Source organism: Micropterus salmoides, unplaced genomic scaffold (assembly GCF_014851395.1).
Source record: "Micropterus salmoides isolate LMB-PRFRI ecotype aquatic unplaced genomic scaffold, ASM1485139v1 Ms_hic_scaffold_17, whole genome shotgun sequence".
Classification (NCBI taxonomy): domain Eukaryota; kingdom Metazoa; phylum Chordata; class Actinopteri; order Centrarchiformes; family Centrarchidae; genus Micropterus; species Micropterus salmoides.
Window position 1 is genome coordinate 22298133 of NW_024040817.1, and position 14133 is coordinate 22312265.

Here is a 14133-nt window from a genome sequence, read left to right on the forward strand (position 1 = left end):
TAGAGGTAAACGCACTTTAATACACATGATTGACCCGTAAACGTCTCTCTGGACAAAACATTTTGTATGTGCTCCACTGGATTAAACAGATAAAAGATAAATGCCTGGAACCTCCATGGCCATACGTGACCGGTTCCCCAACTGATAAAACTCAGCCCCCCGCTAATAATACATGAAAGCATTACGCATCATGCAAATCTCACACAATGGACATTCAGACAGTCGTGACACACAAACACACAGGCCTTAAACACAGAGGTGACACTGATTAAGAGTTACAACAACAATGCACTCTATAACGATTAATAAACGAGGTCACGTCGTTGATTGTTTGATGCCTAATTGACGACACCCAGTGCAACCAGCTTGGCCGTGGCCATGACGCACAACTTTGGCACATTTGAGGTATTTGTTTGTGTGTGCAGCTTTGTGACTTTATGCTGGCACACTCAGCAGCACTAATCAGGAGCTGGGTCAGGGGCAGGTGTAAGGAAGGTACATGATATCTCTGGCACCATCATATTTGTGACGCAACGCGTATTTTCTGCCAAATTTCAAAAGAAAGTGGACACATTTTGAACCATGACCTACATTGGTTTGGACAGCAATGGCATCAGTCTTCCGAACACAGTACACATTATAAACAAAATCTTTAACTCAGAAATGGTCCATAGTATTATTATCCATGTCCCAAATAGTGCATTAACTCATCCTTAACGTCCACATATGTCGTCCATCAACCAGGACTTTGGCTTTGATACAGTGGGTATGAGCTTTGATATATACAGGCCGCCTGTGGCCCAAAGAGGTAAAGAGGCAGTTGGTTCTTAGTTGGAGGAATAAGCATCAGTTCCCGTGGAAGACACCGTGGAGGATGTGGGAGATGGAGTAGAAGGGGCTGAGACAGACTTCTCTGACTCTACATCGTCCATTTTCTTTTGAATCCTCTCTCCCGGGTCTGAGGATGGAGCTTTGGCAGGCAGCATCCCTTCTTTCTCCCTCTTCTTCTGCTTCATCCTCCGGTTCTGGAACCAGATTTTCACCTGAGTCTCGTTCAGCAGCAGCGCGGCCGCGATCTCAACGCGCCGCGCACGGGTCAGGTACTTGTTGAAGTGGAACTCCTTTTCCAGCTCCGTCAGCTGCTTGGTGGTAAAGTTGGTCCGGACCGTGTTCGGCTGACCCCCATAACCGTACTCGCCAGACCTGCCTGCAGACAGTGAAACAACACAGTGAACTTACAGAACAGAGTTAAGCCACATGTTTTCTGCTCAGAACACAACTGCCTGCGCCCGGCAGCAACTTTTACGCAACAAAAGTAACTTTTACGCATGCAGTCAATTAATGTCAGCCGCTTTCAACCATTCCATTATACATCTGTCATAAGTCTAACATAAGACTTTAAATAGCATCTGCTACTGTATGCATTATAAAAGCATAAAAATATGACAATGGCACAATCAGGCTAGAGGTGTCTCTACATTGTAAAGTTTTAACTCAACAACTCGGCCCAAATGGTACCCACCTGTTTTTGGTGGGTTCCTCTTGACTTTCATCCAATCGAAGGTCTGTGCAGAAGATGCGCCTTCAGACAGAGGTGAACAGCAAGCCTCCAAGTGAGCGGCGTGCAGTGGTGACAGCGGGTTTGAGCACCCAGGAAAAGGGGTTGCTTGCTCGTGCCCGCCGCCATAGGCAGCGTGGGCATACTGCAGCTGACCCAGGGGGGCGGCACTGAAACCTTGGCGATGCTGAGAGACCATGGAGGAAGAAATGTTACCCGAGTACATCAGTGGGCCGCACTGGGGGAAGCTCGCTGTGGAGTCCACTTCCTGGTTGAGCGCGTAATGGTTATAAGTAGTACAGAAACTTTGGGGTCCATAGCTGGAGCTGCAGGCCGGATGGGCCCCATAGGCGAGACCCACAGAGTTCGCAGTAGCCTGGTATGACCCCGCCTGGTGAGGGATGCCGTCAGGGGAAGCCCTGCTTGCCATGAAGCGGTCATCTGCCCCGCAGTTGTTGACAGTAACCGCGCAGGACTGGAAAGTTGTAATCCCGTGGTCCGAGTGGAAAGCCCTGACAGAGCATGAGCCACTTTCGCCGCTCATCACCGAGTAGTCTAAGAAGCTGCTCATTGTAGCATTGTTCTGCCAGGGCCGAGGGACCGTCCGCGCAACAGACACCCTCTGATCTATTCCTCTCTTACCCTGAGTGACCGTGCCAACCTTTACCTATACTCTGTCCTTATCATAAGAGGGAGGGGGGCGCACGGGCCGATATCAATGAACGAGTGCTGTCACGTGGGCCCGGGTCAGCCAGTGAGGTACTTGTCCTTATCCCCTTAGTCTGTGACAGATTGGTGTTTGAGTGGCTATTTAAATTCCAGGCGCTCGTCGATCAAGGTGACGCGCGTCTCCACTAATGTATTGGCGGAGCAAACAATGAGCCGGGAGGCAGAAGGCAGTGGACAGCTCCGGGGTCGCATGAAGAGCGGGGAACGACAAACACGGTGTCTTTCTGAGCCCCGCTGTGCGCTCTCCCGCCTGGGGAAAGATTAACGTTTCACCCTCTGCAACCTCTCAGGAGGACGACCTAGCACTCTAACCTCAGGTACGGTATTTTTGGCATGGAGAGGAGAATAGGTGTGCGTGCGTGTATGTGTTGGTGCGTGTGCGCGCACGCGGCCGTGCATGTGCCCTCCGTGCGTGTCTGTATTCGCCCAAGCATAACAGCCGTGATGTCATATGTATAATAGTGTCATTCTTTTCTCGATGGATGGATAGCTCAGTGTGTGTGCCACTGCCACGGGCGATGTGGGCTATCAGTGTCCAATTCCAATGCTTAGTGTTTCACGCTTTAACACTGTGAAGGATTTGCTCAGCAAATATTGTCACAGTGTGACAGTGAGGGAGAGGCAGGAAGGTTTCACTCCTGACACAAGCAAAAAGTCCTCCAGTTCAGTTTTTATATAACTTTGTTGCCCATCAAGGTCGCATTAGAGGTGTTTGGCATGCTTTTCAGTACTTGCTGGGGGGTCACAGGTGGTGTAAGGACAAGACAACATATAAAACATTAAGATGATGTGGTATTCATTTTTTCTCTCCCAGGGTCATAGGGTTCGCTATCAGCTCCGATTTCACTCCCACATGTATTCATTATGCATGTATAGTGATCAAATGATCTGATAATGCGAGGCCTGTCGTGGAGCTAATGTGCCTATATAGCCTGAGGTACGAGTGCGGGCTGATTATCCTGTTAACTTCATCAAATAAAGCTGTTGGAGAAATTAATGGCCACGGAAAGCTGCGGTGAAAAAAAGACAGAGCAGAGGGAGAGCGTGCGTGGGAGAGCTGCGCTGTAGCGACAGCAGAGTGCCTGGCCAACCTCTCACTGAGGAAGAAAAAGAGGGGAGGGGAAAAGCAGGGAAGGAGGGAGGGAGAGAAGATCACATGGGGGAGATGAGCGCCCCCATAGGCCGTATTTGGTCAAATACCAAAAATTCAGCATGTTTGTAAAAGTATGAGTATTCGGATAGATAGATAGACATAGCTTTTATACTTATACTCCACTACATCTTAGAGGATATGTTGTACTTTTTCAAAATGAAACTACCCCACACTATATAGAGAAGTTAAGACTATTATAATCAGCATTTTGCTGCCTCATGGTTCATTTGACTTTTGATACGTTAATTTTGTTGCTAATACTTGTTCTTTAAGTAAAGTTTTGAAAATGACTTTTCCTTGTAATGAAGTGTTTCTACAGTGTGCCTACTGCTACTTTTAGGCTACATAAAGGATCTGAATATTTCTTCCCTGCTTTTAGATGAAGATGTAAATCAGATTATAAATGAATAGACAATGAAATATAGACATGGTTGTCAAATTTGATACTTAAAGTATACATAAATTTCAGGTTCATGGAGTATTAAAGAAAGTGAAGAAGTGATGCAAACTTCCCACCAGTGAAAAAAGCGCAGTGGGGTCAATATTACTCCCACCCCACCCCGCCCCCTCTCCTCTCTCCTCTCCCCTCTCCCCTCTGTCTTCACAGCTGCCTCTGCAACAGCAGTGAGTGGGCGCAGTGGATCCTGCCTTGCCTGCGCATGGAAACTTCGCCAGGCCTGGAGCTTTCTTGGCTCTTTGTGTGAACACATGTGCGCAGAAAAGGCGCGCTGTCTCGGAATGATTTGGTTACTGGCCCTGTGGTTAGTGACTGGGTGCTGGAGTGCAGGGGTGTAGAGAATCTGCCCACCCACTCCTTTTACCCCTATACCCCCCTCCTTAAACACACACACACACACGCACACACTCCAGTTAACTAGTAGGCTAATGTTCAGCCAGTCGATGGGCTTTTTATGGCTTCCAGATTATTCGATAGACCGCCGCTGAACTTCGAGTTTATGAATTTCACACGTGTTGATGACTTTCTTAATCGATCTGTGCAGGCCAGCGTCGCAACCGGTGGTTGTTTTGCTGTTTTCACACACAAAGCTGCTAAAGTGGAATTACCTATTGAGTCAAGTTGTGCATCAGCTAATAACTGATTCCCATAAATCAACTCAAGTGCAATACGATAGAGCAAGACCATTCATAATCCCTATATTGAACTCCAATACTATACCTACATAACTGCTCCTATAATGTTGTAAAATCCCCCCAAAATGCTCTTTAAAGAAATTCAGATATTGCATAATGATCCTCTCTCCGCAGCTATTCTTGGTATGATACATTTCATCTAATCCAGAAGCAGCCTGCTTTGAGTTTGGGCTACTTTTAACACACGAGTGCAGCCTCATAACCTGAGTAAGCAGCTACTGCATGTTGCCGCTGTCGCCGAGCCAGACCCGTGTTTAAACAAGCTATAAAAATGAATTATTACCAAACGCATGCAGAGACAGCCCCTTTTAACCCAGGAATTGGGGAGTCCCATATGAAAATGTAAGTGGGGTTTTATTTGTGCACATTACGCCACAATTGGCCTCTTTAATGTCCGTCTCATTCATGCCACGAAGTGATTTATGAGCTCCTGAAGGCAAACATGGCTCGGGTATTTGCCTGCAACATGCACACAATGTTAAGAGTCCTGTCATGCTAAGATCCGAGCAGGCGTATTTGTTTTTACTCTGCAAAGTTTGAAGTTTGAAGCTGAAAATAAAAATAATCTGCGTTAGGGTTTCTCCAGGCAGCATGAAAGGGTGCTAACATTTCAGTGTAAATCTAAAAGAGAAATATAATGATATTTTAGCAAAAGGAATGCTACTATTTGGCATCCAGAATTTGTTAATAAACTGCTAATTTGCACATTTAAAAGTAATTTTACTACATTAAAAAAGTTGTATCATCAAAGTTTTAAATAAAAAACGGATGCCTTTGCATTTATTTGCAAAACGACAGACTTCATATCTTTCAGTAAACTATTTGAAAACAGTAGTCTACTTAATGTGTTGAAATTAAATCCTACAATATAAGTAAAATTCAAACACTTGTGTGTCTTCACAACTCAACGCGGACTAGTGTATTTATATTCATTGCCAACCTGTTGTTAAATTTAACGTCTCTATCTTTCTATGCCCTACTTCTTTTATTTTGCACGTTTCCTGTATGAATAATTCAAAAACACTAATTCTGCAAATAGAAAATGAAACAACTCAAAACAGCAGAGACATAGGATTGTAGCAAGTTAATTGTATTCTAACAAAAATATCCAAGACATTGGAAGCTATACAAAAATAAAAACGACCAGGTTCCATAGGCCTAATATTGTATAATTATTCACACACACTCATAATTTCCATTCCAAGAGATCAGTTTGTTATGGTAATTACAAGTCACGTTTGAGTAGAGCTATTTCAGTGATTTCATTTCATCCTTACCTTGCATTAATCGTCAAGTCAAATATCAACAGCGTAATTGTGCCGAATAGCCTATACAAATAACATTAGAGTTAATACCATTTTAGGCTGATATGTATTGTCCCCCCAAAAAACAGTTTTTGTGATTGAGTTCAGTTAATAGTTCAGATGCTGCAGGTCGATTGTAGTTAAGGACTCCGAGAAAAAATAGAAACTGTCCGTAGAAATGTCCACGGGGCTGTCCAAAGACTCTGACAAGCTCGGCGAGGCTGCATCGGAGAGCTGCAGGCAGGAATCCGAGGAGAAAGGTTGAAAATCGTGTATAGAAACATCCAGGGCCGGGGGACTGTCGCTATTGTCCGGGCCAGATGCCGAGCCTGGGCCCATTGTTGACATGCAGCCCGGAACAGTGGGTGACGGGTTGGGAAAATGTTTCAGATTTTTGTCATTGCTGTTCAGCGGCGCAGCAGCAAAGCCCATGGACTCGCCATTGTGGAGCTGCTGTGTGGAGCTAAGAGAGTTGTTCTGAAAGGAGCAGGTATCTCTCTCCAGCAGGGCCCCGCTCCGCTCATACAGGGGGGCCTCGTCCTCCTCGTCGCTGTGGATGCCGTCCTCAGCGCTCGGCCCTTTCCCTTCCCCTTCCCCGTTGTGGTTCTCCTTGCTCTGGGTCTGCCGCTTGTGTTTCATGCGCCGGTTCTGGAACCACACTTTGACCTGCCTCTCAGTCAGGTCCAGCAGGGCCGCTATTTCCACCCTCCTCGGCCGACACAGATACTTGTTGAAGTGGAACTCCTTCTCCAGCTCCAGCAGCTGTGTGTTGGTGTAAGCTGTCCTCAGCCGACGGGAACCCCCTCCTCCCCCAGCGCTCTCCACAATCTCAGGCGAGCCTGAAAAATAAGCAGCACGGTAGCGTGGGATTAAAACGCAGGACCCAACAGTTACATAACCCTGTCCGTGAATCTAACATTATGGCCACCAGAGAGTGGCTGACAACACGCTGCAGCAAAATGGCCGCTGGAGCTACTGACTCAAGCCTATAGCTTGTAAACCTTTTATCCAAAAATCAGTGCAGCATAAATATACTCATCAGGTTATTTTACACATAATACAACGTCCAGCCTGAGCTTGAAGCAAACAAGGTGCACTATAAAAGCAGTGAGGTCCAGGCTGGTGTGGGGTACTAATGAATGCTCCAGCTGCCCTCCTCGGCAACGGCACTCCATCACTCTTCATTACTGTCACACATCAAAACTCTGCTACGGCTAGGGGAATAAATCATCTTACATCACCAAACTTTAGCCAAACTTTTTTGTTCTTGCTTCACACAGTCACAGCAAAGCGACAACCACGAATCTATGAGAATAAAACGTCCCCAGCCTATTTGTATTCTTTGAAAGGCCTCTGTGCTGAGCTCCAATTTAGCAACAGATAGTAAATACTTTTGCAGTAAGAGCCCATGTTTTTTTTAATCACCCACCTTTTGGAGAGAAACACACAGGTCCATTGGAGATGGTCGTAGCGGTGGAGGTCGGCAGGTGGTTCCTCTTGGAGGCTTTCTTCTCCCGCATCCACGGGTACTCCGGGGGTAAGGAGGCTGTGGGCAGCGGGCTGCATCCGTCGGGGCTGTGTCTGGGCCGGCCGTGCCGCGGATGGCTGCCCGGATTCAGGCTGGGAATGGTCTGCTCAAAGGGAGGAGGAATCAGTGTCGGGCGTGAAAGCGTCGAGCTCTTGATTGATGAACTTTGAAATGAATCAGCGACAGGGGGGAAAGATGTCAGGCACTCAGCAAGCGACGGCTGACTATTGATAAAACCGCTCTCTCGCTCGAATTCGTAATTCATCTCCGCTCCCTGAGAGCCGGGGAAAGTTTGCACGCGTATTTTTATAAATGTTGCGGCTCAGTGAGGACGAGAAAGAAAAAATCATTTAAAAATTCTCCTGTTGGTGTTTTTTCCCCTATTTCACTGATTACGGCCGTATGGGGACCGAGCTACTATTAAACTATTGAATTCATGGAGACAAGGTTGAAATTGGACCGAATTGCCTGTCACATGATTACCTCTGCCCAATGACAATTTGGGGTTTAATCAAAAGAAGCCACTGTCTGCCTGATTGATCCAAAAACTCTGATGAAGAACGCCTCGCTCAGCTGGGGGACGACTGTTTTTATTTACATCTTTGTCCGCTCAGTTTATCCTCCTCTTGCCCCTCCAGTCCAGTCCACTAAGCTACAAAATGTGTTTTTTAAGAATGGCTGACGCTCACTATTACAGGGAAGGAGCCCAGCCTAGGGTGCGCGGATTCGTGCACTCCTCTTTCTCGTATTGTTTGAGGATGTCAGTCGAGAACGCCCCCACCACACACACACACACACAGACAGACACACACACTCACACATTTCACGCCAGTAGCTATTCATATAGGCAAGAGTCTGGCTTCAGATGTGAAAAAAAAAGCATACCCCAAAAACTGATATTGAGACTTCTCGACAGAAACAAACCCCAACAATGTTCAGTGAGTTTGGACTCCAGAATAGATGGTTTTCTTCAGATATGCATAATAATGAAATATGCAGTGTATCCATGGACATGTGTTGCAATAGAAAGCCCATCCATTAAGTTAATACTGACGGATATGACACGTTCAAACCATTTCATCGCATAACAGCTGTTTAACATTTGCAGAGAATGTCCAGAAACTTAAAGAGTAAACGCGCATACATGTGCGTGCACACTCTAAAAAAATGTTTTATTATGGGCTATTTATGCGGCCTCTATAGATATGGTATTAAAGCACAAAGGTTTTTCGTTTATTCCACAAAAGGTCAATTTTATAACGAGGTCATGCGCGTGCACGTGCGTGATCATACCCCCAAACACTAAGTTTAACACAGAGACTCTCATTCTTTTGTGATTGTTAACCGTCCATATTTTGGAATAACAAAAGCTGACATCATTAGTAATTTATTTTATATACGATCTTAATATTTCGAATAGCTTCATACTGATGTTAAGGGGGGAAAAGAGCAAGGCTAGACAGAGCAGGCTTTACTGGAAGGACAGTAGCTACAATGCTGAGAAAGGCATCTCACTGTATTTCCATGATCAATTCCACCTGAATTTGCAATGAAGCAAACACCAACACGTTCACAATCGACCATTTACAACGAATCCATTTGCAGCGTTATTATGTAGATGGATGTTATTGAATAACTCTTCCCCGCAGTGTTTGGTTTTATAGCCCTTCCAGATTAATCCCCGAAAGCCACATTTAGGATGTTCTTCGTCAAGCAATACATGTTGTATTTTCATTCAAAAAAAATATGGCTTAGTGAGTAAGAGAGAGGAAGAAGAGAAGTGGTAGGCCTCTCTCAGTTTGTTGCTTATATAGCAAACAAAGAGTCCTGGAAGCCTGCGCGCGATCAATCTTACTCGCCAAAAGGTCTGACAGCTCGGTGCCCTCACAACACATTTAAGGCTTCTAACTCTCCCCCGGATCAAATGCAGCCAGGAAGCGGCGAGAAACACTGGCCACTCAGATTAGAACCAGTTTCTGCTCGCAGTTAAAGTCAGGCTGTCGCTGGAGGGTTGTTTTGAAAGATAAATACGAATCCAGCTCCACAAGATGCGACCATTTCCCTTCTGAGGAGGAGGTAACGCGCCAACGGTGAGCAGGGCGAAGCAGCTTCTCCACCTGGCTTTTATCCTTGAATTGAATGCATTTACACAACGCCATGTATTTGTCGTTTTGGTAGACTTGCAGGGTCTGTGAGGAGACCAGACCTTGTGTTGAAGGAGTTGCTAGGGGAAGAGATGGATGGCTTTTTTGGAATTACGCACAGGCTTTGTGTGCAAGGAAAGGAGTGGGTGGCGGCATTAAGTGGACCCCAGCCTGTCCTACACACTTGTCTTTACAGCAGGATTGATTTAGGACCACTTTCCCACGGATGGAAATGCAATGAAAGAAATACAAATCTTCTGTTTCAGTTAAAACGTTATTTATGTGCTACCTGGGTATGGCGTATATGGGTCAAATCAGTGTCTTGCATTGTATGCGTGTGCATGTGTGCGTGTGTGTTGGATGCAGAAATACTCAGTGCATCAGCTTTTTTTTCTTTCTTTTTTTTTACTGTGACACACCATGGTTCAATTGTTCTAGGTTTCCCTGCTAACCATATGGCAGGGCTACTAATGTCCATGCCCTCTTATATAAATCAGATTAGGATGAAAATGATTTCTTGGTGCAAAATCAGTGAGAACAAATAATACTGCACTTGCTTGATAACCACAGAGAGGAAACATGTACAAAAAAGTTTGGATAATTTGACTAGAAAATAAACAGGCTTAAAAACAATTGCCTGCATTTTCTCCTGAAAAATGTGAGCTTCACAAAACAACATAATCATTATACCTCCATGTGTGCATGTATTGTATTTTTTATAGGAATCAGCACTGTTAAGAAATTACTAGAAACAATGAAAAGAAATTCTAATGAAAAATAAATATATATAATGTATTTACAGACCCTTCATTTCAACAAAATACATATGGGAATACTGTCGTTTTTCAGCTTTGCGCTGATAATTTGCTTTGCTGTAACAACATAACCGAGGCATTTCGTATGGGACTGGCATCTGCAAATCTGTAGAATAATGACACAAAAAAAGCCCAGTTACGATTCTAGTCCGGCATGTATCCTCTCTGACCGCATGTCAGGGAATTATTTTTCAAACGATTTCTCATTTGGCGTGTTGTCTTCTTGCAGAATCTCCATCAACGGCCCGGGTGACATTTTTATTATTATGGATGTGCCCACGCAGATGAGAAGAGGGGAGAAGGCCACCCGAGAGTTTTTCTTCACGTAGAATCAAGAAGGGAGAAAAAAAAGTAGCATTTCAGTATTTGACTTTATCTGCGGCCATTCCCTTTTATGTTATTGAAATATGGCCGTTGGTTTCACATTATTTTGTGTTGTGAAATATTGTACAACTATAGAAATTCACCAATTATCATCCATGGTTTATTATTTAGCCTAACTACTAACATTTTATTGTTTTAGCCTTCTCTTATATTGCCAATTGTCAAAAAAAAATTGTTTTTTTGGATTATCACCTTCAACAATTCTACACCGTCATGAAATGATTGCAAAACTAGGAATATATTATAACATTTTTATTTAAGAAACTTGAATTGAAATTTAATTTTGTAATCTTGTGAAATGCTTCTCGTGTCTAAATTAAAACTACAAGGTTTGCTGCAATTATATTTCAATTGTTTTATTTATTTCTTGAACCGGAGCAGCATGGAATGTATGACATCGAAAGAAAATGTTTTTTGTTTTTTTTCTTCAATAAAGAAACGTTTAACGTGTGTCCTTCTGTCCACCCTTATTGCATGACTGATTGATTTTACATTCGCTGAGAAAAGGAAACACCTCCTCGAAGTAGAAAAAATGGAAACATAGCCTATAATAGCAGCATGGTGTGCTGCTGCTGCAGGACCTTCTGCAGACTACGTGTATGAGCTGAAAGGGGCAGATACGCTAATTTTCCCCTAACCTTCTCCCCACACAAGGATCGCAGAGGTGTCAAATAATACTAAAGGACTATTTTATCTTTACACCGAACAAAATAAATAACATTAGAAAATCCAATAGAACAACACAAGCAAGGGAAGTTGCGTGTAAGCTCATGACCCTTGTTTTTGAAAATGTATATCCCTCATTACCCCAACTCGTGGCTCTTGAAGGAACCCTTCACAAGTGCAACAAAATGCAAAACACAATTCTTCAACTGCGGATAAATAAAAGACGGACAAATTCACATTAAAATGAATAACATGTTCATAATACCCTGTTTGAGTTGCGATTTTAAAACAAGATAAAAAAAAATAAAAAAAAAGATTAAATAGGCCTATGCATATACTGTGCCCCCCTCCCTCCCGCTCTAGACGTCTACAGGCCAGATAAAGGTCATCGTGAGACAATTACACGAGCAAATAGAGAAAAATTCAAGCAAGTCATGATTATTTATCCTACGCTACTTCACACATCAAACTATAGAAAACATAAACAAAAAGCAGAGAGAAGGTGGGAGCCGTGAGAAGGCGCAGAAACAAAGCAGTAATGTGTCTGGAGGTGGAGAAGACAATGGGCGGAGTGATCCAGGCAGCGCCACCGCTACAGATGCGTCAGTTTGGGCGCTTCCTGGATTCTTCCCTGAGAGTAGTGCGACGTTAGGTCTGTATACGTCGGTGTCGGATCACACACTCCGTGATGCTGACTGTTGCCCATTGTGATTGCTCCATTGTAGTCCATGTTTGCGGGCGGCGGGTGCGGGAGGTGGGTCAGACCGAAAACGGAGGTCCCAGTATTGGGCATTGAGTCGATGTAACCTCCGCCGACATAAACGGGGCTGCCTTGCATATGCGTCCCATAGTTGCCATTGCCTTGGAGAGGATGCGCGTCATAATCGGGCGTGGCCGAGTCGGTCCCGGGATACCTCTTCTGGGAGGGCGGGCAGTTGTTGAGGGAGCTGTTTAAAGGAGGGGGGTATGACGTGGCCATACCGTATGCATTTTGATGAGGTTTATTGTAAGACGTCGGCGACTGGGAGTCATAAGGTACACTGTTTACAAGAGAATGCATAGAGTTGAGGTATCCTCCTCCGCCGCCGCCACCACCAGAGGGTGGGCCCACAGGACTCCGGGGGGACTGTCCACCAGGGGAAGGCATCATTCCGACACCTTTCTGATCCTTCTTGTATTTCATCCTGCGATTCTGGAACCAGATTTTGATCTGTCTCTCGGTGAGGTTAAGCAGGTTGGCCATCTCAACCCTCCGAGGTCTGCAGAGGTACCGGTTAAAGTGAAACTCCTTCTCCAGCTCCACAAGCTGGGCGCTGGTGTAGGCTGTCCGGGCCCTCTTCGATGCTGCTGACCCCGGAGGACTCTTGTCTCCGGGGCAACTCTCCACTGTCAGGGAGGAGGAGAGGAGGATGTCAATCAGTAATCCATTACAAGCAGACAGAGAGAGAGAGAGAGAGAGAGAGCAGAGATAGGGAGTGAGAGTGAAAGCCAAACCGTGTGACAACAGGCTGATAACTTTCAACCATCATGAGGCGGTGGGGATGGTAAGCAAACTATTCACTAGATAAATATGCCCTGGTCCACTACTTAAATAGGGGTTTTATCATCGGCTCTTTCTCTATGTCCTCCTTCTCCCTCTTCACATGCACGTGTGTCACAAACATCAAAACGTTTAAATAAATCTGTTTCATATACTTCAAATCACAAGGGTCATCATGGGGGCTCCATAAGACGATTAACAATCAATGTATTGACACTACGCCTGTGTGCACGCCACATTATCTGCAAAGGGGGGGAAATGTAACTGGAGAAGAGTAGGTCAATATCTAATATGGAAACAGGTAACCTCAGACTTCCTACTAAAACACTTTGAACCTCATCTTCCCCCGTAGTCACAGTGTAGCACACGCGTAATGCAAACACAAGCATTATGTATTCCTCTGGGTGTATAAAGCAGTTTGCATTGCCCTTACTGATAAGACTCCCCTTCTAAGAGGCTGGAGCTTGGCTGCAGAATAGCAAGGTGTTGGTCTACTTACCACTGTGGCAGGCGGCCAACACTTAATACATTTCACTACCTGTCGCCCAAACCTGGAGCAAAAAGGGATGCAGCATGACATAACCTGACCGATTAGGTTATTACTGAGATGAAAGAGAAGATAACACGAGGGAAAGGAGGAATACCCATGTATGTAGGGCAATCACTTGTGATAACGATTATTACTGTATGAGTATTTATGAATTCATTTTTAAGAGGCTAGTTTGCTTAATTTATGAAAGAGAATGATTTGGGAAACGTGTGTTAAGCACATGAATATTGTTATCTGTCTGTAAGCGCGTTAAGACGTGCGTAAAAAGGCTTTTCATAAATGTGTTAGCACCACAACATGTTGTTAAAATAAATGAAAACACCTTCCCAAACATAAATCATAATGAAGGGCGACACACTGTTTTGCAATTTAAACTCTTGCTGTAGACTACTGCATTTAAAATTACCCGGGATCTGGCTTGTGTATGTGTTAAAGTGGACCCCATACTGCTTTGCTTTTTAGCTCTTACTGTATACGACTACCTATAACCTAATTAGAAAATGTACCCACTTAATAAACAAAATATTAAGGGCACAGGAAGATAAGCATCTTTCTTTTGTCTTTTTTTTTAGATTAGCACTATGCACGGAAACACCCCCCAAACCAAAAT

At 44.5% G+C, this 14133-nt stretch overlaps 3 protein-coding genes across 8 annotated transcripts in view; all 3 read right to left on the bottom strand.

Annotated features, from left to right (window-relative positions):
- Positions 1-45: 45 nt before the first annotated feature.
- On the bottom strand, positions 46-2582 carry hoxa1a (homeobox A1a). The gene is made up of 2 exons (XM_038724082.1): positions 1523-2582; positions 46-1207 (listed from the first exon to the last, which is right to left on the bottom strand). Exons 1-2 carry the CDS (start codon positions 2127-2129, stop codon positions 828-830), a joined length of 987 nt encoding a protein of 328 aa, XP_038580010.1. The 5' UTR covers positions 2130-2582; the 3' UTR covers positions 46-827.
- A 3078-nt stretch (positions 2583-5660) lies between these two features.
- On the bottom strand, positions 5661-10114 carry LOC119906874 (homeobox protein Hox-A2a). Its single transcript, XM_038724310.1, has 2 exons — positions 7326-10114; positions 5661-6735 (listed from the first exon to the last, which is right to left on the bottom strand). The coding sequence occupies exons 1-2, from the start codon at positions 7687-7689 to the stop codon at positions 6005-6007; spliced, it is 1095 nt and encodes a 364-aa protein (XP_038580238.1). The 5' UTR covers positions 7690-10114; the 3' UTR covers positions 5661-6004.
- Positions 10115-11097: 983 nt separating this feature from the next.
- The window catches only part of hoxa3a (homeobox A3a), a 30683-nt gene continuing 27647 nt past the window's right edge, over positions 11098-14133 (bottom strand). For all 6 annotated transcript variants that reach the window (XM_038724305.1, XM_038724307.1, XM_038724306.1 and 3 more), the window contains one exon: positions 11098-12819. In XM_038724305.1, the coding sequence (XP_038580233.1) occupies positions 12026-12819 (794 nt within the window). In that variant the 3' untranslated portion in view covers positions 11098-12025. The remainder of the gene's footprint in view (positions 12820-14133) is intronic.

What these genes read in the sequence shown, in the direction of transcription:
- hoxa1a (XM_038724082.1), bottom strand. Translation starts at nt 2,129, where the DNA reads ATGAGCAGCTTCTTAGACTACTCGGTGATGAGCGGCGAAAGTGGCTCA. An exon ending in GAGGAACCCACCAAAAACAG is followed by an intron (nt 1,208 to 1,522) that starts GTGGGTACCATT and finishes CACTGTCTGCAG; the next exon opens with GCAGGTCTGGCGAGTACGGT.
- LOC119906874 (XM_038724310.1), bottom strand. Translation starts at nt 7,689, where the DNA reads ATGAATTACGAATTCGAGCGAGAGAGCGGTTTTATCAATAGTCAGCCG. An exon ending in TGTGTGTTTCTCTCCAAAAG is followed by an intron (nt 6,736 to 7,325) that starts GTGGGTGATTAA and finishes CTTATTTTTCAG; the next exon opens with GCTCGCCTGAGATTGTGGAG.